This window comes from Cydia fagiglandana, chromosome 4 (genome assembly GCF_963556715.1).
Source record: "Cydia fagiglandana chromosome 4, ilCydFagi1.1, whole genome shotgun sequence".
NCBI classification, from domain to species: Eukaryota; Metazoa; Arthropoda; class Insecta; order Lepidoptera; family Tortricidae; genus Cydia; species Cydia fagiglandana.
This window is the reverse complement of record NC_085935.1, coordinates 8,902,068-8,927,602: the sequence shown is the minus strand read 5'-3', so window position 1 is coordinate 8,927,602 and position 25,535 is coordinate 8,902,068. Positions and strand designations below refer to the sequence as shown.

Genomic DNA, 25,535 nt, shown 5'->3' with positions numbered 1-25,535 from the left:
ATAGCGATTAATTGAAGCTTCAATATCTTCGTTAAACATAAACATAATTGAAATGCTAATGGATAATGAATATATTATAATATAATAATATAATTCAATTATTGCGGAACACCTATTTTAGGAGGTATTTATGTATTTTAATTAAATATCTGAACTGCTGGGGCGTGACTATAAAATTGTGATCTGATAACCACAATAAAGAATAAAAGCGTTTTTGGTCATTTTAGGTATCGTTAAGCCTTTGAAGTAAAATTAAAATTGCAAGAAATGTCGATAGTTTATCGATATGACTTTATCGACATGGCTACAGCAACGTGGGCCTCATTGTTAATCGTACACTAAACAAAAGTGGCAACAGTGACAGCTCGCTGAGACACCGTCTATATATATATTATGTCTATGATTGTCACTAATGTCACTCTTCCTTTTGTATTGTCCTGTCACGTACCACCGGTATCGGTGTCATCCAAGGTGTTATCTATTGTGTTTAATTGCTGAGATTTTGAACCAAGAATCTCTAATCTATTATTCAATAATATGTCTAATTTCAAACTAATATCATCAACAAAAGCGTCTGACGTGATTCCTGTGAACAAATACAAGTCGGAAAAAACAGGGCTAACTGTAATTATAGCTGATGTTGAGGGGCCGGTGGTGAACGGATTTTTCTGTCTCGGTATATATTTGGTTCCATTTTTTTGTTATTTGGGTATATCTAGGGGTATTTGTTAAGAAAAACTAATTAACTCTATTACTTTGCAGCGACCGAAGCCCACGACGACGATGGATTGCCGCATACATTGGAACATCTTATTTTCCTAGGTTCGAACCGTTATCCGTATAAGGGTATTCTAGATTTGCTAGCTAATCGGTGTATGGCTCAAGGCACTAACGCGTGGACTGACACCGACCACACCTGCTACACTATTTACACGGCTGGGGACTGTGGGATGTTGACATTGTTACCGATATACTTGGACCACATTTTGAATCCTACACTATCAGATCAAGGTTTCCTAACTGAGGTACATCATGTGGATGGAGAAGGTGATGACGCCGGCGTTGTATATTGTGAGATGCAGGGTCGAGAAAACACCGCAGACAGCAGGTATGTTGCAAATTGTTTATAAAGAACCAAAATGCATGCTTCAAATTTAAATGCACTTTTGTGACTATAACTGTGAAGTCCAATTTCAAATTGTAAATAGCAATAGGGTGGCAGTTTTTATATCAGCAGTTTCATATTGGCAGTTTTGAAATAACTAAAATGTAATATAATAATATATGTAATCCCCTAATGATTTTAGTGGCTTTGTATAATGGTTTGTTAGTCATCTTTATTTATAAGACTGGTAATGGTAAACTTATCAATAGTTTAGTATGTAAAAAAATTGTAGTTATTTGGATATATCATTTTTTAGGTGTGAGTTGAAGCTGTTGAGAGCATCTTATCCCAATAGTGGGTACTCGGCTGAAACAGGCGGCATCACTAAGAATCTCAGAGAATCTACTAACAACACTAAAGTAAGAACACCTTTTATTGTTTTCACATTTGCTTTCATTTGCTGCAAATGTAGAAGTGTTTTATGATAAATATCTAATCAGGATAATTCTGTTCTAAATTAGTCTTGTTAAATAAATCAGAGAACTATTGTTGCCCTGATACCTACATGTAATTATTTTAATTAAAAAACAAGATATATACTAGGGTGGAGCGTTATTTTTTTTTGTGGATTTTCAAAAAGGCGGGGTGCGGGAAAGTTGCATATTGGTATTAGGATTAAAATGTATTATGGGAGTAAACTCGTAAAATGGATGGAAGTATTGCCACCACGGCATTGAAATTCTGATAATTAGGAAAAACAATGGTTTATTAAAAAAAATTAAAAGTGCACTTCTAAGTATTTTTTCATGAAATTATAAAAGCATAGTAATTAAATACAAGTGAAATAATTAAAATTAATCAATGTAACAGCGATATTCTGGTTTTTTTAAATGTAAATTAACATTGTAAAATCGACAATTTACTCAATTTTGTACTCTTTTTTCGTGTTGAATGAGGGCATTACTTGGAACGATTTTATTTTGTTTCTAATCCAGCCCTCTCTTCGATTTTGTCCACAAACAGCTGCACAAGATTCCGTTACTAATTTAATGCATCTTTCTGTTCCTTGAGTGTGACAAGGGATATCCTGAAAGACCTGCAATATTTCTGAGGTGTTTTTTTCGGGATCCATCAAGGCCGCAAGAATGACGTCGGTAGGGTAAATTTTGGTGAGAGGTGGTTCAGATGGCTTATCCCAGGCCACGAGTTCTGTAAAATCCTGTGCTTCGAAATTAAACTTTGGTACTTTAAAGACTCGCATAGGAGTACGACCAGTAGAACTATCGCGTATTTTTAAAATCCTTCTCAGTGCAAGTTCTCTAATGTGCTTCCGGTCATCTGCTAACATCGCATTATCATTACTTTTCCTTTTTTGGTAAGGTTTTAATATAAAGCGGTACTTATCGTGATATGCTTTTATACGAGCTACAATGGTGCGATGTTCTATAAAGGGAATGGAAGCCCTCGTCCAAATCTTTTCGATTTCAGTAGCAACGGTTTCCGCCGTTATTTTGACGCGATCTTGACGTTGTTGTATATTTTGTGTAACAAGTAAGTAGTACCTGATAACATCCTCGTAAGTAGGTAGTACATTTTGAGGTAATTCCTGTCCATTAACAAATATTGGACACTTCTTTCCACTGCGTAAACTCATTATATGCGCGCGCTCCCGCCGTGATTTATGTTCGCTAAACTCTTCAGAAATTAAAGCAAAACAGGCGTGCGATCAATTAGAATTGACAAATCACACTAAATTACACTTGCTAGTTGAAGGTCAAACCACCCCGCCCCTCGCCCCTGACCTGCGCGGGGGCGAAGTGCATCTCCCGAATTCCCGCCATCGCGCGATTTGCAGACGAAAATGGCAAGTGTTTTAAAATTACTTTGCAATATAATATGTCATTTTTCAATTTTTTTTAATTGTATTTATGTTATTAATAACTCGAATAATAGAAATCTTTTAAGTAAACTTTATTAGTTAAGTATAGCCTATCGGAAATATCGAGAAATTTGATATTTTCTGAAAGTTTGGGAGCCTGGTGGCAATACTTCCCGTGGATTAATTTAAATAAGATTTTGTATACATTATATTAAGGCTAATTGGCCACTTTCAAGAACCCCGCAAAATCGAATTTCCCATTAAATAAAATTTTCATACAATGAGCGCTCCACGCTAATATATACAGTGGATGCTCGCTGCATACCAAGGATGCTCGCTGCATTTCCTCGCTTTATCGCAATGCTGATACATTGTGCGAGGTAGCCGCCAGCTCTTCGGTCACCAGTTACGTCAACCAGACGCTTTGCGATTTCTGCGAACAACTTATATGCGCTGGGACCCCTTGGACCTAGAGTTTCAACTCCAAATGGCTCTACCGAGCAATTGAATTGTGATAACTGAGACACTTATAATCAGAGCTCGGAAAGTGTGAGATATTTGCCTTATAATATGACGTAAGACATGTCAAATTCAAATTATAAGAATAGCTCACCCTCTCCGACCTCTGTTCATAATTCATTGTGGATCTCCATGCTAAGTCAGAATTTTACTGTCATGGTTAAGAGAGCGGAACTAAATGTATAAAATTGTATGATACTTTTAGTTTATCATGGTTGTTGACGACCATGCCATTACCATAATGCCATTACCATCCATGCGCAAATCCTGCTTTAAGGTAACAACAAAAATGTGACATTAATGAAAAATAAAAAGTAGGTAACCAATAAGCGATTTTTTTTTATAAGTAGTCATACAATTATTTTTTCACATAGGTTAGTTAGAACCTGGTGTAAATAGGCCTAATTAATTAAATGTCAAACTTTTACGTTTATTTTAGGTGAGAGACTTCCACAAGAAGTTCTACAGGCCGGAGAATTTGACAATCATCCTAACTGGCCAAATTAAGGCGGAAGATGTATTCAATGCACTGGCGACTGTTGAAGCGGACATCATTGCTAAGGTAATGTTATATGACTTATATGAGTTAGGATGATGCTGGTTTGGTGCCAAGCTTTTTCGTATGCTGCAACCTTATAATTTGTTACGACAAAGCTATGTAAATTTCTGATGTTAAAAGTCATTGTAATAATTCACTACTAGTACTGTCAAATAATGTAATAAAATAAAAATTAGTAGTTTGCCTAATCAATATAACACAATGTTTTTTGTATAGCGTGAGAAGGAAGAGTTGGAACCGTGGGTGAAGCCGTGGCAGACCATCCCGCCGCTGCCCAACTATGGCGAGTACAAGGAGCAGTGGCCGGCAGACACTGAGGATTGTGGACAGGTTCGTATACCTGATATAACATGTGAGGAACTTATTCAAGAAATTGCAAATATTAACACATTCAGTTCTAGCGCGTGCCATTGAGTGCTAGCGCTTGCTACGCGTAGTTGAGTTATGTATGGGCCACTAGTTGCCTGAAATAAAAAATTTCATTCATTCGTTCATTCATAACATTGGAAATACCGTATATGGGGAAAAACGACTACGGGCAAAGCGCCCGCATGGCGGATTGCGGGCAGCGAATGCGTTAACTTTGATTCTCTGGTCATGGTAACGACCTACTTAACCGATCTTTTAATATTTGCAGGTGTTATTCGGTTGGCGCGGGCCCACGCTGACGGCGCCGTCAGCCACGAAGGAGCTGACCGCGTGCGCGGTGGCGCTGCGCTACCTGTGCGACACGGCCGCCGCGCCGCTGCAGCGCTGCCTCGTCGAGCGCGAGGACGCGAGGGCCGGCGACGTTAGTACATTCCAAACCCGAACAATGTTCCGTTTTTAAACCTGTGCCCTATTTATCAAAAGCTTGTAACTTGTAATAGAAGTGGAAGTCCCTTTCTAACATAAGCTGTCAAAAAAGGACTTCCACTTGTATTACAAGTTACAAGCTTTTGATCTAAACCCAAATGCTAAATTGTTTACCCATAATTCTTTCTTTCTTCCTCGCGTTATCCCGTCATTTTGCCACGACTCATGGGACCCTGGGGTCCGCTTGACAACTAATCCCGAGAATTGGCGTAGGCGCTATAGTTTTTACAAAAGCGACTGCCATCGGACCTTCCAACCCGGAGGGTAAACTAAACCTTGTTGGGATTCGTCCAGTTTCCTCACGATGTTTTGCTTCACCGAAAAGTAAATATCAAATGATATTTCGTACATAAGTTCCGAAAAACTCATTGGTACGAGCCGGGGTTTGCAATCTCTGGATTGAAAGTCGCACGCCCTTACCGTTAGGCCACCAGCGCTTGTTTATCCACTATATCAATTCTTATCTTTTCAAAAAAAAATTCACAGGTATCCTACAACCTAACAGAGAACATAGCGTCCCTGATCAAGATCCAGCTCGACAATGTCCCCGTTGACAAGCTGGAATTAGCCCGGGACGAAGCGACCAAGTGCCTGAGGTGTGTCCGGGACGGGCGTGACCCGCTCAACATGGAGCGCATGACCAGACTGCTGAAGAAACAGCTCAGGGAATGCTTTGCGGGGCTCGAGTCCGATCCGCATCACGCGATTGCGTTTAGATGTATTGGGGACGCGCTTTACTCGCAGAATGAGCAAGATGTAAGTAATGATTTGGGATTTTTGTTTAAAAAAAGTTGTTTATTTCAGTTTTTTTTTTAACAATCCATATTTGTATTTTAATAATGAGAATTTTTTTAATTCAGTAAATATAATAGATAACTAAAGTCCTTGAGCGATCCATCGAACTGGAAGACACGTGTCTCTCCGCCAACAAGTCAATTGCAGATTGCAGAGAACAGTTGTATGAACATAAACTCTGTCATTGTTTGTATGGATCCTTTAGCAGTGAATACTATGATAACAATATGCATACATGTGTGCAAACGTAGTGCAATAGTAGGGTAGAATTGCCGTTTCTGCCTCAGAGTAGGTATTCAAGTCCCCCCCGCGGGGTGGGGGGGGGAGGGGAGGGGGAGGGGGATGTTCCCCGCGGTGAGGGGGACCGGGAGGGGAGGGTGCCTAACGGGGTGAGGGGAGAGGGGAAGCGCCTCGGCGACACGTGAGCAAGGTCAATGCCGCGGGTGGGGTAGGGGGAGGGTGATGGAGCGAGAGGGGAAGCGAACAAAATATGTGTGACAAGGACAAACGATAATAGCGCTTTCGCTGTTACTCCTACTGAAAGATACATGAGACTATCCCGTTCAGTCATTTCCCCCCACGCCTCATGCCAGATGCAGTTATATCCTAGAATCATGCGCTGGGTCGGCCCGCAGGGTGTGCCACGACACTTGCGCACGGGGAAATGAATCAAGGTCTATTAAAAAACCTATACATTTCTTGTTTTTTGATTGGGAATGGGGAATTGCGCAATAATGTGGGGAATGGTCATGTGTGCGCAGGTGTGTAGATAGGTAGGTTTACTGAAATAAAAAAAAGTTTAAAAGTGAATGAGTCACATTTTATTTATTCAATTACACATGTCAAAAATTTAAAAATACACAATGTTAAAAGATACAATTTTGAATAAACAAGTCAATCAATATAAAACAAAATACCTCAGTCAATAATTAAATAATAAAGGCACAAAGTAAATCTAAAATCCCAAAACTTAAAAATACATAATGTTAAAAGTAAAGTTATTAATAAAAACTAATTCACGTTAAAATAATAAATGCATGAACATTATTAAACATCTACTACAATCTATTATAACATAAATAAACAAGTCAATCAAAATAAAACAAAAACCTCAGTCAATAATTATTACTTAATGTTATAATGTCCCCATGCAAGCGTTTTCATACCATCGTCTAAAATTAATCGCTTTTCATCCTTACCACATAAAATTTTCTTTCTTTTAATTTGGGTGTACATATTGTGCTTATTACTAATTAAATTATACATACTATCATACACGGTTTTACTTAAGTCTAAGCAGGCAAAGTATTTATCAAAATTTAACCGACGTACTGCCGCGGCGCTAACACCTTTGTTTTTTTTTATACATTCGATTTTGTTTTTTCGATCAGAGTCTAGAACATAGGCATACATTTTTGCCCTTAATGCAACAAATTCTCGCACTATCCTCCCATTGCTTTCATCCTTCATCATGCCCACAACTTTTTTGTTGACATGTGGTAAATTATATACATTGTTTTGAGGAAAGTCTGAAGTGTCAAATCTATTATGCAAGTCAGGTTTAATGTCTTCGTAAAAGTTGTCTGTTTTAATATGATAAACAAACGAGTCGGTGTCTGTATATAAAAGCCGTACATTATCACCGTATTTGTTTACCATATAGTCATAATGGAATCCGTACATGATTTGTTTACTTAAATCTAATACACTAAAACCTACATAAATAGGTTTGTCATATTTAATTTTGGTTTTGTTTAATTGTACAGCAACCAATTCTTCAGAGAAAATAGAGGCACTGTGGAAATTTGGTCTGGAAATATAACGATCAAGACCATATATAGGTTTTGTTCGTTTCTTATGTTCCCTGTGTACAGTATCCCACTGTTTACACAGTTTGACATCAACCCTTTTCTCTACATTTTCAATAGTTTTCCCGAATATGGAGTTATTCATGAGTTTAAAGAAATCTTTTTCAAAACTGTTTTTAGCTTGGATTCTCATTTGTGAATTCAAGTCAATATATGATTTTAGCCAAGATGATTGACGGAAAGTGAGGATTCTATGAATTTTCTTACAAATCAATCCATTTTCAATATATTGCTTGAGGTTAGTGTAGTGCACAACATAATTGGTTTTGTCATCGAATGTCAGTAATAACTTTTTAATTTTACCCTCAATCGGTAGTTTAGTTTCCGCACAGAAAGGGTAATCATTATGCAAGTCATGTAAGCTATGCGGATACTCTAAATCTACTTCTAATATATATCCAACATCAGAGTCTGCCCGCAGTGTTGCTATATCAAACAGTTTAATCTCGTCTTCACTCATCCACCTAAAGTTATCGATTGGAAGCGGGCGAGGCATGGCATCACCGTAAAGATTATTTATATCCAAATAGATGATAAAACTACTGTCTTGATTCGGGTCATAATCATGCATAAATATATTATTGGCCTTAGCATAGCGATTTGACGCTTGACAAACACCACCTCTTATACCTTTCTTTATAAATTGAATCATTTCATAGTCTGTAAACAATTCTAGCCATACTCCGGTATATTTCAACATTGCATCCCAACTCAAACCGGGTGCAGTGAAATATTGACACGGATCTAATTCATACGCACCTATACACACTTGTCTAAAGTTTTCAAACACTTCAGCCAGTAATAAAACATCAGTCTTTAAATATAAGTCACAGTATTCACCCAGAGTTCTAATATTGAATGCGTCCCAAACATCTTTTGCATGTTGGTAATCCTCGTCGGAAATATTTAAATCGGTAAGGGTGCTATAGAAAGCAGCTATAGGTGGTAATGCAGTCTCCTCGAGCCGGCTCCAGTCACTTACATACTCATAAGGGAAAACTCCCTTACGCGTAAGCAATTTTATATATTTCTCACGCTCGTTACAACTATCGGATGGTGGTAGGAAATTTGGCAGTATTTTGAATTGCTCCCGTGAAAGATTTGAAGCTAGTTTATCCAAGCTACTTGACATAAACTTATACGAGTCAATAAACCTTAGGCTGTATTCGTTAATTTCTAAATTAAATGAAATATATTTTTCCTTGTTATTAGGAATGCAGGTTAACTTTCCCTTAATCTTGGCCAATTCTTTAATGAATAGATGACAATCGTAACCGCTTAAATTGTGAAAGACGATCGGTATAAACTTTGGTAATTGGTAATTCAAATTACACGAATTGTGTGTTTTGCCTCTTATAATACCCGTTAAATGACAATGGTCCATTACATACGCTTCATCTATTCCAATTTTTTTCTTACAAATATGACACACGTCGGAGGAGGTGTTAGCACCGCTGTTATTTTTTGGTGGTACGACTTTTTGCAAGATTTCTATAATTCTATCAGCGTCTTTACGAAGGCTCTTTATAAATTTCTGTACACAATCTTCACCACGATATATGACAAATTTTGATAAATTACTATCATAATCACAATGAATGTAATAGGAAAAACTACATGGCACATGTTTATGGGTGTTATACGTAGCACTTGTAGACTTTTCACTATCCAACGGAACTAGAATCGATTCAAAGTCACCATAAACTACAAATGGTACCTTCATTTTATTTTTATAATTTTTGAAATGTAAGTATTTATCATTTTGCTCGGGTAGCTCGACAAGTGTCTCCCCGCAACCAATTGCTCGGTGTTGATCTAATTTATTTTTATTTGCAAAGGGGTGTAAACACCCATCACATATCCATGTAGCTTTTCCATGCTTACTAATTTGCGAACTCACCAAACGAGACAAGTTCTTGATCCAACAATAATGTGAAATATGACCCCTCTCAAAATAAAGCAAATTTACATGGTTATTGAATGACATTTTCGAAATACGTAGAGGTACAATAGTCAGGCCCCTGTCATTCCTGTCGTCGTCTATTCCATACACATTAACACTAATTTTATTTAATTTTTCAAATTTCTTAATGTCCGAGAGACAAACCGGATCTTTTATACCTGTCACATTCAAAATGTCCGTATAATGTGGGTACGATGAGGTACGGTCACTGTTTTTATGGATTGGATATAGCGCACTAATGACAGCCCAGAAAAAACACTTGTCATCACTGTTTTTCACGTTAACACATGCCTTCGCTTGTACCTCGGGCGGGAGCGGTATATATGTAGATCCTTTGAGTGGTTGGTATTTATTAATGTTAACATTAAGATACTCAATTTTCTCGAGCGTCCAACCGCTCTCGCGCTCTGTAAAATCTTCACATTTCTTAGAAATAGACATGGATATTTGTTCAAAATAAGATGGAAAATCCATACAGTCTTTATGCATAACCACGTTTTTAGTGTTGAAGGACTTTAGATCACGTATCACTTCACCTTCAGTATTGGTTTTCATAAAAGTACCAAAAAGTTCCACATTTATTTTTACATTTTTATGTGTTTCTAATTCAATGTTGATCACCTTTTCAAGCTTCTCTCCAATACTTAGCAAATACAATTTAGGATCTAAAATGTCTGCACTCCCATTAATTCGGTAACTGACAATCCTACACTTAAATGCACTCTCCACAATGTAAACAGCACAATCGTCCGACTTTTCTTGCTCACACAGCAGCTTATGACGTTCCGTCTCGGAGTGTTCTATCAACTTGTTTGATAAAACGTCTATGTTGCAAAATTTGCAATGATGTAACAGAGCCATGGTGATGATTTAATTCACGTCTACACAATCAGTCTGACGCGAAAGGAAATGATTTACGGGTGCTACGTGGCTACACTGAGACTGACGCGAAAGGAAATGATTTGCGGGTGTGCCGTGTGGCGGACCGCGGGCAACTGCCAGGCCCTGCGCGTGCGGCTGCGGAGCGCGGCAGAGCGGGGGAGGGGAGAAGCGCCGCATCACGCGACATCGACCTTGAATGTGCACGTGTGCCTTGCCCCGGCGGAGCAGTGACGTCATGCGCAGGTGTCAGGTGTCGGGTGGCACCAAAATGGCGGAGCATTTCCAAACCCACAACTGGCGGCGGGCGTAGGGGGGAGGGGAGACTCGCCGGCCAGGTGCGCCATCAAGGCCGATGTCGCGTGATGTGGGGCGGCCCCCCCGGTCATCGCAACATCAAAACGTCGTAAGTGACGTGAAATTCATGGCGCTTACATCGTTACAGAAGCGGGGTGTGAATCTCGTGACCTAAACGTGTAACCGCCGGGGAATTCACGGCGCTTACGGCGTTTCAGTCGACTGAGAGTGACGCAATATTGCGCAATGTTGTGCAATTTGCACGTGTTTCTTTCGACTGCGAGTGACTCAATATTGCGTCATCGGGTAAGTATTCTCTGGAAGTTTCTATTGTGAAATAAAAGAAGATGGGTTTAGTTTAGTAATTTTTTATTTTTTCATCAAAATTTAACCGATTCAATGGAAAATATAGGTATTACACAAAATATCGGCGGCATAACACTTGATTTCAGAGTCGACAATATCGTTTACATTGCACAAACTACCTATAATATTGCGTGCCTGTTGAATATTGACGGGGTGATATATCTTGAAATGTTTCTTGAAAAAGTTGAGACGGTTCTCGTAGGTAGACTTTGTTTTGTTCAAGTATCCGATACGTGCGTTAATACACTCCACGACATGTTCGATATGGCTCCATTCCATGTGGTTTATCACCAAGGGGTGTGAGTTTGTCATAGGTTCGTGATCATCGTCACAGGTGAGTAAAAGTAACGGCACCGGAGAGATACACATCTGAAGACGATTGCACTGTATCAGTTGCGGTGAAACACTCATTGGGTTATGAAAGAAGTTTCCAATGACTTCAACTTTTTCCGCAAACATTGCATTCCATTCTTCACTGGTGAGTTCATATCGCCCATTAAAATTGACACAGACATCTAGTCTGATTTTAGCCTCAATAAACTGCAACTTCAAGTATACATGGATATTTTCAATCAGAGCACTTGCACCAGCAGGACAGCGTTTGAGATTGTAGACACTCTTGCTCAGCTCACAGCGACCGACACCTTCACCGCTGCCGGAACAATCAATCGACGGTGTGTATGAAGGTGAAAAAATGTTTGAATAATTCATTTTATTTTTTATTTTAAAGGCTCCACGACACGTTTACAAGTGAGGACGGTCAATGGTCTACTGAATAATTTTACGAGTGGTACTGGTGAGAGCGTTGTACTCAAACAGTGAATCGTTGATGATGAGACAGTATGCCGTGGTGTTAACCGGCACATTCTCTTTAAACTCCATTTCCAATTTAATATCAATAGCACCAGCTCCCGAGTTGAAGCTGTCACACTGTCTTGACGTGTCGATGACAATTAATGGAGACTGTGTCTTGTAATGAGCGTAATTTACCTGAGGGCTGGTATGATGACGGTTGTAGTACGACCGTTGGAAATTGGTAAATGCGTCATATAAGAGCGCATAGTTGTTTGTTTTAAATTCAGCCGAAAAGGGATCGTATGGATAATACTGTGCGTTCAAATACACCCTGCAATTGGTAAGATTACAATGGTCGAATATACTCATATCTTTGTTCTTCTCGTTCCTACGAGCCGTTTGGAAACCAACAATGAGATAGCGAGGTTTCTCCAGCTGAGTGCTAGTCTTGTTGCACCAAATATGACGTTGTGAGGCAGGCAGTATGGGATATTCGTACAGTTCCCAGGTGCGGAACGCTATCTGAACCGGTATGCCCCTCTCAACATACGACATTAGACGCAATTTCTCCTTATCAGATACTTTTATGACTGGCATCCTCCATGTGACACGGGTGATTTCAATCTCACCATTTGGTGTTGGCGGTTGCGGTACCTTCTCCGCATCAACGGGTGCTAAATCTAAACAGTTTACATCTGTACTGGCGCGATTTAATATCAACTCGTGTTTCCCATTAATTATAACCTTTTTATAGTCCTCGGCGAAACCCAAGAAATGAGATAGTGGTATAGTCACAGTAAACTTGTCTTGAATCTTTTTAGCACCAACTTCCCACCCCGCCGTCTGAAGACTATGGTCCATTTCCTTGGTGTATGAGACTAGTCCCTTAATGGTGGACGTGATACCGCAGTTTCTCGCGCGGTCAATCTCCACACCATTCAATTCATAACGAATGTCTTGAAATAAAAATGCAGCACCGTTGTTGACCAGTAGACATCCTTTCTCCACTGTGCCCTCCACTAATATTTGACTGTGACTCGGTAGTAGAATTAAATCTTGACGGTTGATACATATGTGGATGTTGTCGTTATTTTTGAACGAGTCATTATACGGAGTGTACGGGTGAAATTCTATACTTTCTATACTATCATCGAATAACACCTTCTCACCAATGTTTAAGATAGATGACGAGGACATACTTGGAAACCGATACTCTGTAAAAATGCACTATTTTCTCGTGTCAATTTCTTTGGCTGTTGTAGTGACTGGCGTTGCTGTCTCTCGTTAATACGACGACGACGACGAGTAGTACTTGCCCCCACGAGAGCAAGATCTCGACTAATTGTAGAAGTGTTGTTACCAAGGCTTTTATTGTTATGAATAATCATTTCTTTTTATTTTTTACTTTTTACGAATATGCAAACGAAGTGCAATGCTTGCACCTCGAAAATTCACCGTATTACCGTGCTCGTTTACAATGCGCAACTCAATGTTTTGTATGCGATTGTTACTCTTCTTGACAGGTAAATATATAATGTTGGTAGGTTGTTCAATAATTTGATAGCCGGGCGGGACGTCGGGTGAAAACTCATGTAAAACATGCGACGGCTTGTTGTTTACGAATGAGCCCTCCACAATATTGCACTCTATTCTTATAGTGTTTGTTATGATTATGTTTATTGTTTTATCCGACCAATGTGATGATTTTGCTTTAAGCTTTTTCGGTGAATAACCAAACAATGATCCTATGCTGTTTGGTTTGTCAAAGTGAATATCATACTTTGGCGAGAATATCATACACTTGGAGGTATTGTTGTTTACAAAGATATCTGCCACCGCCATTCTTTCACCCTCTGGGCCTTTAGCCCTCTTGGTCATTTCCTCCTTCAAGAGGTGTATTATACTGGAGAGCTCGTATGAACCTTCAGGAATCGCGATTACATCATCTCCATAGTGAAACAGATTATTGCTCTTATCAACATTGGGAATAGTGTTGAAAGTCTTAAAGTACACGAGAGCACACTCGTAAAAACCATCATTGTCCAATTCTAGAGCCGGTTGAAAGTCTACATTCAACACAGACTCGTTACCGCTCAGACTTATTGTGAATGATGTCATGGACATGATACCTGCTGCTGCTGCTGACGGGTAGAAGTTTAATGTAAGAATGAAACTACACATGTAATGCTCATGATATTTATTTAAAACAAACGCTTAGCATTGGTACACAGGAAATCCAAACACAAGTGTCCACAATTTACAGTATTAAATTTCTGTAGGCGATTGTAATTATACTCTATTCGCATGTTGCGCTGTAGTTTGGCACCGTTTATATAATCAATAAACTCTCGAGGTGGTCTCAAATCACCAAAGCTATCAAAATATAGACAATAATCACCCTTTTTCGCATAGGCACACCAATGCGTACCTTCACCACGCTGAGAGTCTAAATTAATGATACCAGTTTCATAATAGTGAGGATTCTTTGGGAGATTATCTCGCATGAAAACACCTCTAAAGTAGGGGATTTTCTCTCTACGTGCAAATCTCACAATGTCCAAATCGGTGAGAGCTTTATCCATTGGAGGTAAATTTATTTTCTTGTTTTTTTTTTCTTCATCAATCTTGCAGTTGCTGCCGCTACTGTTCCATTAGCCGGTGTAATGTAGAGTCCCATTCCACGTTTATAAGGTGCTAAATATAAACCTCTACCGACAATCTTGCTTTCGGTATTATTATTATTATTATTTCTATTCTTTACCATTTCATAAATATTTTTAGCAGCAGTGGTAACACCACCGGCCAAAGTTCCCGTGGCGGCTAATGCACCCAGTAGCGGTATCAAAGCCGGTAGGAAACCGCCTCTCTTAGGTATTGGGATGACTCGCTGTTTCTGATGTCCCTTGACAATTTTCCCTTTAACAAAATGTTTTGCCGCTTTTACGCCCACTTTGAGTAGTTTATTAGCAGTTGTATCCTTCCTTTTCTCAATGTGTTTTTTTACAGCGTCACGACTTGCTTTTATGACTTTTGATATGGGGACCATGCCCATACCGTGTTTAACTTTATACTTCATAATCTTATCTACCGCTAACGCGGCAATGCGTTCACCAATTGGATTGTGACCACGCCAACGATTTTCAGCAGCTTTGGCCAATTGTAAATCTGCTTGATGACGTCCCTCCAATGACTTGTCACGCGAGTAGGCAATATCGTGTAATTTACAAGCTTCGTCGAGCGGATTCACACCGGGATCGTTGCGAGCCAATCTCTCCTTCAATCTAGTACCGGGACCGCAATAATTGTAACCGGGTATGTGCGCTTCGAATGGTAGATTATTAATTAAACTATTTATAATACCACCACCGCTTATGTGAGTCTGCTGTCTACGTCTACGTAGTTTGGGGTTATGTTTAACACTAACCCCACCAGTGTGTGTTATCATCTCAAATACCTATACTTGACTGTGTACGTGAGTATAAAGTATGCCTATATATATTTAATATTTGGGTGCGTATATGTGTGAGTATAAAATACACGTCCTAATGATTTGATATGTCACAGTGAAATGAAGCTTAAAAAACAAAACACCTCGCTCGCTATTAAAGATTGGAGTGTTGTTCTGGATGATAATGTGAAACAAACAGTGACTCATCGCTCCTTTAAACACGGCTCGTTGCTGGCGAATAACATTAGATGTCTCATCTGTGGACCTTCCAACTGTGGCAAGACAAATGTTCTATTGACTCTGCTCTTACATCCGAACGGTGTAAAGTTTCATAATGTTTATCTTTATTCGAAATCATTGAATCAACCCAAATACCAGTTTCTGAGTACAGTTTTAGAGCAAGCGGGTGACATTCCGTTTCACACGTACAATGATAAGAGTCAAGTCGTCCCACCGGAGGAAGCCGCCGAGGACAGCGTCATTGTATTCGATGATGTGGCTTTGGAAGATCAAGATGCCATTCGTCAGTACTTTGCAATGGGACGGCATCGTTGGTTGGATTGTTTCTACTTGTGTCAGACATATAGTAGGATACCTAAACAGTTGGTACGTGACAATGCCAATCTTATATTGCTATTCAAACAGGACGAGTTGAATTTAAAACATGCCTATGACGATCACGTGAACACCGACATGAGTTGGGAAATGTTTAAGGGAATTTGTCGCGAGTGTTGGCAGAAAAAGTACACTTTTTTAACAATCGACAAGGAGAGAGACATTAACAAGGGTCGATATCGTAAAGGATTTGACGTTTACATTATTGTATAAAATTTAGTGTCATCTCCGGTTTATCATCAGTTTTATGTTGTCAGCTACTGAGGAACAACCTCTTTATCTAAAATAACAAAAGCAAACATGTTTGGTAATAAAAAGTTGAAACGGAAACTCGTAAATTCAATTGAGAGTGTAAAGAGAAAAGTAAAGGCGTTGCGAGCAGATAAGACATCGCTTGACACTTCGCTAGCGCAAACCTTTGAACCAATCACAAAACCGCTCAATGTTTTAATGAATAAAGCTTTGGAATCCAAGGGTAATAAGAATCATGATGATGACGATGGCAATGCTAAACCAGCAGTTATGAATAAACCTCATGGCCCCTTGATAAAAACCTCCACACCATTGCCACAACGTTCACGTAAAAGGAAATATCTGATCAAAACCGAAGAACCTAATAGTAAACTGATCAAGTGGAGTAATCATCCTTTAACAAAAACACACCAGATTGATAATGATGATGATGTTGATTCTAATGATTATGACGATGATGATGATGATGATGATGATGATGATGATGACGATGAAGAGAAAAAAACAGAGGGAGATGAAGAGAAAAAAACAGAGGGAGATGAAGAGCTTAGCGATGATGATGAAGATATGAAATCGGCTCTTGAAATTGATGAAGGTGGTAATAGTAGTATTGATGATCTACAAAATAAATATATTAAACATCTTGTTAAAACACCAAAGATACCATTTGGTGTTTATCTCGAGGATGATAAAATGCATATTGGTAATAGTCGAGTTAGAATCATTGATGACGTGTTGTATATTAAAGATTCACGATTCAACATGACTCCTGGACTGTTGGAACTTATCTTTAAACGAGTACCAAACAAGAATGTAATTTTGAAAAAAGATGTAGATGATTACAATAAGATTTTAGACATGACAAACGCTCATCGTAGAGGATTCTCACCCAACGGCCAATTGAGTGGAGATAGAAGTTTAAAGTATCTGCGCTACATTAAACAACCACAAGAATCAAAGAAACATAAAGAAGGTGGGTGTTTGAACTCTGGTAAAAGAGATATATTAACAACTAAAACTTTTTACCCAAAAACCGATTACATCTATTGGGATGACCCAAACGAGCTGGTGAGCCGTTTACAGCTTTTGATAGCATCACAAAACGCTGGCAACACCTCTCATTCGAACGAGATCAATGCAATCGTTGAGGAACTGACTGAGAGCGGTATAATTTTAAAGTAAGAAACAGACCCGCTTCTGTTTGTTGTTTTAAAAGCTGTTTTCCGATAAAACCGATCTGTTTTCCCCTGGTTACCTTGTTATAAATACTGATGAAGGCTCCCTCCATCGCTCACTTTCACAATGCCTCTTAACAAGTTTGGACAATACTTGGGCAGCGAATCTACAATCCGTGACGATATAAAAGTGGAACGAGATTTAGTCAATTTTGAAAATAGACGAGTGGCAGGAATTCACAAGTCTTTCCTCAAAACTGATGCCATCTGTAGAGCTGAACTAGATGAACAAGTAGTATTTTTAAACACAAAGCTAAAGGCGAATATTAAAGATATAAAAGATTTACGGGTAAAGCTTGAAAAATTATCAGAAAGAATTACTGCACCAACTCCGTCACAACCTCAAACACCACCATCGATAGCGGCAACAGTTCCAGGAAAGCGCATTGCATTGAAGAAAAATGAGTAAGGCTCAAGTAGTCAACGAGATACACAAGTATGCGAGAAAGACATTTCCACGTCGACGATTCATTCAGAGGGGGCTCGATGACACATGGCAGATTGATCTGATTGATATGCAAAAGTACTCCAAGGATAATAACAACTATAAATATATTCTAGTGTGCATTGATACTTTTTCGAAATACGCTTGGATGCAGCCGCTAAAATCCAAGAGCGCTGACGATGTTACAAGGGCAATGAGCAAAATTTTGAGTGAAGGCGGGAGAAGGCCCAAGAATATTCAGTCAGATGATGGCAAGGAATTCTTCAATCTCAAGTTTAAATCGCTCATGACACGTCATCATATCAACCACTACTCTACCTATAGCGTCATGAAAGCTTCCATAGTGGAAAGACTAATTAGAACCTTAAAACATTGGATTTGGAAACAATTTAGCTTGCATGGTTCTTACACATGGTTACAACTGATAAGCCAAGTGGAGCATTATTACAATAACAAACCGCATCGTACTATCGGTATGGCGCCGGCGAGTGTGAATAAAAACAACTCTAAACAGTTGTTACATAAAGTCTACAATAACATTAAAATTAAACCGCGGGCCAAGTTCAAGGTGGGTCAACATGTGAGAATTAGTAAATATAAATCCACCTTCGCCAAAGGCTACACCGGCAATTGGACTACGGAGATATTTACAATAACTAGAGTGCAAACTACTAATCCAGTGACATATTTACTTCAAGACGCTAATCACCAACCCATCTCTGGATGTTTCTATGAACAAGAGTTGCAGAAAACTAAACACCATGACATTTATCTAGTGGAAAAAGTGTTGAAACGTCGTGGAAATAAAGTGTATGTAAAATGGCTCGGCTTAAATGAAAAAAGTTGGATAGATAAAGATAACATTGTCTAACTATTATTATGTTCAATAAATATTTATCTACTCTAAATCAATGAGGTTTCATTCAATAAAACATCTCTATATTCAGTATTATTATATATATTTATTGTTATTAATTCATCTTTATTCATCATTTCTCTTAGGCTAGGGTTTTTATAATATGAATATAAAAGTAAAATATAAAAACACTTTGTTATTAATTATTATTAGTATACCTATACGTGTACAATTATAATACATGTGCAGTGAGCTAGCAATTTAAAAGTAAACAATGAAAAGGAAACAAAAATACACCATAATTAATAATCACCAGAATCTATTATGTTTGGACCTACCACACAAAATATGACATTAATTAAATATGTAAAAGATTCCGAATTGCACACTGCGCGTGAAAAAAGTTCCGCTGTAACACCACCTAGTAAGTCAATCCAGTCTTGAAAATTGATTTGGGCGTCTCCCACTATTTCTTCCGCTTCATCGTTTATATCGTCCCACATTACAATTAAACGGTAAATATGACAATCGTCACGGTGACCTTCGACATATAAACTTTTCAACAATCTCGCCACTTCTGCTCTAAATGAGTGTAATGGCATAGGCACGCGCCATCTATTAATCAATGTATTCTTTTGGAACGCTTCCATCCACTCGTTTTTACATTGTTGATGAAAAGATTTCACTTGGTTGCTGGAATCGCTCTCGTGGCCGTAGTACAAGGGATTGGTGTGTTTTTCCTTGCCCCCGTCGTCTTGTGCTTTCGCTGTTGCCATCGGTTGTGCGGGTGGTGAGTGTGAAGTGGAGCTGCTGCAACCACCGTCACAGCCGCCGCCGCCTGTGGTCGTGGACAACCAGCACTGGCAGCACCAAGCGGTGATGGTACTGTTAATGTCAGCTGGGGAAGATGTAATAAAAATATTGTTATTGTTTATATTAAAAGTAAGCAAAAAGTGTTTCTAATTGAGAATTTTTTAATTACAAAAGACAGAACAGAGTTCATATACTCAAAAAAATTAGTATGATACAACTATACTTGAAAAGAAACTTACATTTGGTATGTGATGAAGCTTGTGGATCCATTGTTGTAGAATATTATTTCAACACGATAATTGTAGTGACACTCTAGTGAGAATGTGGTAAAATGACTGTTTATTATGGCTGAACATGCTCTTTTATAAACCCGGTGGAGGGGAGCGGGGACATAGGAGTGCGGGGTGTAGGGAGCGCGGCATAGGAGAGCGGGGTGTAGGAGCAGGGGGGCAGGGTATAAGGGGTAGGGGCAGGGTGTAGGGGGCGAGGTGTAGGGGCAGGGGGAAGGGGGCGGGGTGTAGGGGGCGAGGTGATTATGGCAAAGAAACGTGTGAACCCAGTAAAGAAAACTAAGTACAATGTTTTGTAAAAAATAAATATATACTTACCTCAACTTTCAGTGATGAACAATCTCTGTCGAGTGATGTCAAATGCAGCCATTTACTTGCGCAATGAGATATAGTTGAGAAATCGGATGACGTCATATTTATTCTATTCCATGACTTCTAGAATATATTGTATAACAGTCCACAAACACGCTACTTTAGCATATCCCCGAGAAATTATGAGAATGTAGTCGAGAAATTGAGGCTGGTCCTACCGTGACGGGGTGGCCTAGAGGTTCATACAGTGTGTGGTGACGATAGCCCCGGTTAGCTAAAGATGCGCCGGTTCGATTCCGACCTTCGCCACTGGAGACCACCCCGTCACTTTTTGCGTTTCTCCTCTGATACTGCAGTTTTGGAACTAACGTTGCGCATACATACTGTCGCCCTCTGGCGGGGCTGGCAGAATTCAAACTCACATACAAAGTGGAGACATCTATTCATTTCATAGCGGATGGTTTTGGAACTAACGTTGAGCATACATACTGTCGCCCTCTGGCGGGGAAATTTTAGAACTAACGTTGCGCATACATACTGTCGCCCTCAGGCAGGGCGCACACATGACCATTCCCCACATTATTGCGCAATTCCCCATTCCCAATCAAAAAACAAGAAATGTATAGGTTTTTTAATAGACCTTGATTCATTTCGCCGTGCGCAAGTGTCGTGGCCTTGACGAGCACACCTGGGCGCGCGAGTCTCCCCTTTCCCCGCCACACCCCGCATCACACCCTGCGGGCCGATGCAGCGCATGATTCTAGGATATAACTGCATCTGGCATGAGGCGTGGGGGGAAATGACTGAACGGGATAGTCTCATGTATCTTTCAGTAGGAGTAACAGCGAAAGCGCTATTATCGTTTGTCCTTGTCACACATATTTTGTTCGCTTCCCCTCTCGCTCCATCCCCCTACCCCTCACCCCACCCGCGGCATTGACCTTGCTCACGTGTCGCCGAAGCGCTTCCCCTCTCCCCTCACCCCGTTAGGCACCCTCCCCTCCCGGTCCCCCTCCCCCTCGAGGTCCCCCTCCCCTCCCCTCAAGGTCACGCCCCCTCAAGGTCAAGGCCACTCAGGGTCAAGGTCACTCAGGGTCAAGGTCACTCCCCTCAAGGTCAATGCCCCTCAAGGTCACGCCCCCTCCCCCTCCCCCATCCCCCGCGGGGAACCTCCCCCCCCCTCCCCTCCCCCCTCCCCCGCGGGGAACCTCCCCCTCCCCCTCCCCTCCCCCCCACCCCGCGGGGGGGACTTGAATACCTACTCTGAGGCAGAAACGGCAATTCTACCCTACTTGCAATTTAATGCATATTGAGGAACTGGTACCATTCCGGGATTAATTTACTAAACATAATATATGGCTTTCCAAATCAAAAGGTGTCTTATGGCAACTATGATATTTTATATGTAGATAAGCCATACACTAACATATCAAGCGAAAAAAATGATGCCAACCAATGCTGCCAACGACACGGCAGCATTAGTTACAATTTGTTTACAACTTCATACGCAAATGCGTAAAAGAGACGGCACAATTAAAAGAATACCTAAGTAAAAAAGAGACGGCTAGTGTTTGTCACTTGCGCGTGAATTTGGTAAATCAGTGATACCACCATAACACGACGGCAAACAGTGAATATGGCGCGAAGCGTAAAACTTATTAAGAAAAAAAAATATCAAAGACTAAGATGTTTGACAGAAGGTGCAAATCATTTTAATGCAGTTTTATGTAGTAATATACTCGCTACCGTAGTAAAAAGTTTTCATATTTAGTTATGTAAATAAAAGATATTATATTATACTGTTTATTCATCATTTTTCTTATACTATAGAAACATTTTGACAAAAAGCAAACTCAATAACAACAAAATCCTTTATTTTACTAACAATTTTATGTTATTAATAATTGTTACTGTGTGAGAAAATGAAATGCCTGACAATAAATACTAATTTTGTAGTAATCTTTGTATAAACAGCAATATACCTATTTACTTAATTGACGCGACCCGGACAATAATATGGCCAATAATAATCTTTAATTTGCCAATTGTTGTACTTAAATACAAGAAAAAATGCGTTCAAGTAAAAAACTTCAATATTAAAGTTGAAATTTAAGTATATTTCTTTTATTTGCACGACAAGCACCAAACAATGAATGCAACTTACCATGACGCGTCTGCTATGATAATCTATGTACGCAGTTGGTGCGTCCTTGTCATTCTCGCTGATGAGAACATAAACTTATCTCGTTCTGTCAGCCGGCGAAAATGGCGGCTGGGTTTATTTAATTCAAGATTAAACCGAAGAAAAACGGGTTATTTCAGCTTTTACTTACCAATGATATGTGACGCCGTCAATTTTTTTACGCTTCCGCGGATAATTTGAGCATTTCAACATAACGCAGGTCGGCATTTTGTTGCTTAATACACGTTATTTATGGAAAAGTATTAACCGGTGTACACCTTCGCGCTTGCGTCAGGCAGACTGAGACAAACTCGTACACATGACACGAGGTGAGTGCTTCAATTTTGGAACGTGTATAACACATCTACATATAAAATATCATAGTATGGCAACTGCATACAGTGCATTTTGATAATGAAAGCTACATTTGTCCAAATATTAAGTGAACCACCATTTCAGTTTATATCGCGACTGAATCCCCAAGAAGCGCTGCAAGAGCTCCTAAACGAAGGCGAGGAGTACTGGCGCGGCATCATGCAGAAGTATTTCACCGACGAACTGGTCGTCATTGTCGGCTCGCCCAGCATCAAGCTACAAGACCAGTTAGTTTCATTACAGTTCATATCTCCATTGCATAGAAGCCTACTTATAAAAATCAAGTCAATCAAAACTTGACCTATAGTTCGTTTTTTAGGGTTCCGTACCCAAAGGGTAAAACGGGACCCTATTACTAAGACTTCGCTGTCCGTCCGTCCGTCCGTCCGTCCGTCCGTCTGTCTGTCACCAGGCTGTATCTCACGCACCGTGATAGCTAGACAGTTGAAATTTTCACAGATGATGTATTTCTGTTGCCGCTATAACAACAAATACTAAAAACAGAATAAAATAAAGATTTAAATGGGGCTCCCATACAACAAACGTGATTTTTGACCAGAGTTAAGCAACGTCGGGCTTGGTCAGTACGTAGGCAACTCTGAAAGTTCTTAGAAAAGGCTACTTAGAGATCATATAACAAAAAGAGGCATATTATTTATGAAAATATAACTCTTTATACTTTTTTTGAGGTATATGCAATTTGGTCGTTATCTATGTTTCAGGATTGATGGCAATTTGGAAATTGTACGTCGAGCGTTATTCCAATTTCGACCTAAGAATTTTTTTGTATTACTATTTATAACGATTTTCATTGTGGGCTCAGCCAACAACAGAGTTACAGAAGTCTTCAGTTATAGTTTCATAATGAAGCCTAGTTCTTGTACGTCTGTTTATTTTTTAAATTACACATTTAATCGCTTTTGTAGTTATTCAACGGATGATCATAGAGAAGCATGTCATTCAAGAATGACGTCAAAAGTTTACATCGCACAGCTGTGCGGTTAATAAAAAATACTGGCAAAAATTGTATATCAGTAGTTTTTGATATCCCTCAGTATTCATATGACACTATTAAAAAAATCTTGCTTAAATTATTTTGTGTCAAAAAAGCTTGAATCCCGATGGGTACCTCATGAATTTCATACAAAACCTCCGAGGACCTAAAATCGCCATACAAAAAAGGCATTGGAAGAATGAGCTGTGTGCGCTTCAGGGTAATCCTATCCTAACGAAAATTTGTACGCATGGTCAGAAAGAGACAAAGCACGCATTAAAATAAAGAGTAACGTCCTAATTACTTCAGCTTTTTCTATTCTAAACACTTTCAGTTTGCCCCTCGTACTTGGATGGGTGACTGTTTTTTTTTGCTTTTTTTTCCGTTTTTTTTTGCATTATGGTATGGAACCCTTCGTGCGCGAGTCCGACTCGCACTTGCCCGGTTTTTTTTTTAGCATTAGAAAAAAGGTAAACAATCTTGATGTCTTTTTATTGAAAAACACTTTTGAAAAATAAGTCACGGCAAATGTGTAACAATATATTATTAAACGATTAAATAACATTATTTTCCTTTCATAAGTAATAGTTACTGATTTTTAAGACACGTCAAGATCGCGTAGCCTTTTTCTAATGCTCGAAATATAATCCCATTCAAGAAATCCAATTAAGTTTTCATAAAATCAAAAAAAAATCAAAATCAAAATATACTTTATTCATGTAGGCCTAGCAACAAGCTCTTATGAATATTGACTGATTATTTCATTTACCTCATTAATTTATTGAGCAAAGTAATATTACAGTTAAAGGGTTGCTCTGTCCTTACTGTACTGTAATACTTAGCAATAATCTAGTTGTTAAATTCTTATAAAAAAAAATCTAATTTTTTTAGGATGGCAGAAGAAGAAAAGAATAGAATAGAAGCTCAAAGAAAGAGACTAGGAGAAAGTGGACTCGCAACGAAAGGAAAGATTTTAGAGCAGGCGATCGAGTTTAATGAGGTACAAGTAGTGGCTGATAAAAAAATGAAAAGAGAAATTAACTAAGTCATGTTATTGTTTTACATTACCGCTATTTTATTTTATTTAATTATATTTATTGGGGGAAAAAATACATAGGCAGATAATACGTGCAACCTATATCCTGAGACAATTCCCACTTAGATTTATATACTAAGAAGTTTAAATTGCGTTATCATCGGACGTAGGTATAAAATGCAAGATCTAATAGACACGAAACTAAACGCGACATCACTCAATAAAAGTATGAAAGACTAATCAAATGTTGATAAAAATATGGTGCATATGTTATAACCATTCTCTGTATAATAGCGTCCGCCGCCGCCGGGCACGCTGGCGGGCGTGCCGGTGCCGGGCTGCGGGGGGCTGCGCCGCCACGCGCTCGCCACCTGGAGCGCCGGCGCCGCGCCCTGCCCGCACTTCGACCTGCAGCAGCTGCCCATGTACGCGAGGGTGCACAGCTTGAAGACCAACTTTGTTTATGTGAGTACCGAAACAACAAAAACCGGTCAAGTGCGAGTCGGACTCACGTTCCAAAGGTACAATTTTTAAAAATGTATTTTTTTATGTGGGACGTCCTAAATGATTAAGTCCAGACAGAGGCACGAGTAATCCTACAAGGGTTCCGTTTTTTCCCTTTGTGGTACGGAACCCTAAAAATATAGGTTTGTCTACGCATTTCTTAACGTATTGCTCGTCCGTTCACCGAAACGAGGTGGGAGGATTTTATTGGAGGAATGACGACTGCCAAATTAAATAGGGATTTCGCGGGTACTTGTTTACTTTCATGATGCGACCATATTATTTTATATTATACACC

General features: G+C 39.3%; 1 protein-coding gene across 1 annotated transcript in view; it reads left to right on the top strand.

The window, feature by feature from the left end:
* The first annotated feature begins 442 nt into the window (after positions 1 to 442).
* The window catches only part of LOC134663640 (uncharacterized protein C05D11.1-like), a 33,527-nt gene continuing 8,434 nt past the window's right edge, over positions 443 to 25,535 (top strand). The window contains exons 1-10 of the mRNA XM_063520062.1: positions 443 to 676; positions 763 to 1,108; positions 1,422 to 1,524; positions 3,943 to 4,065; positions 4,279 to 4,392; positions 4,700 to 4,852; positions 5,404 to 5,673; positions 22,788 to 22,930; positions 24,589 to 24,697; positions 25,028 to 25,198. Of these exons, the coding sequence (XP_063376132.1) occupies positions 538 to 676; positions 763 to 1,108; positions 1,422 to 1,524; positions 3,943 to 4,065; positions 4,279 to 4,392; positions 4,700 to 4,852; positions 5,404 to 5,673; positions 22,788 to 22,930; positions 24,589 to 24,697; positions 25,028 to 25,198 (1,671 nt within the window). The 5' untranslated portion in view covers positions 443 to 537. The remainder of the gene's footprint in view (positions 677 to 762; positions 1,109 to 1,421; positions 1,525 to 3,942; positions 4,066 to 4,278; positions 4,393 to 4,699; positions 4,853 to 5,403; positions 5,674 to 22,787; positions 22,931 to 24,588; positions 24,698 to 25,027; positions 25,199 to 25,535) is intronic.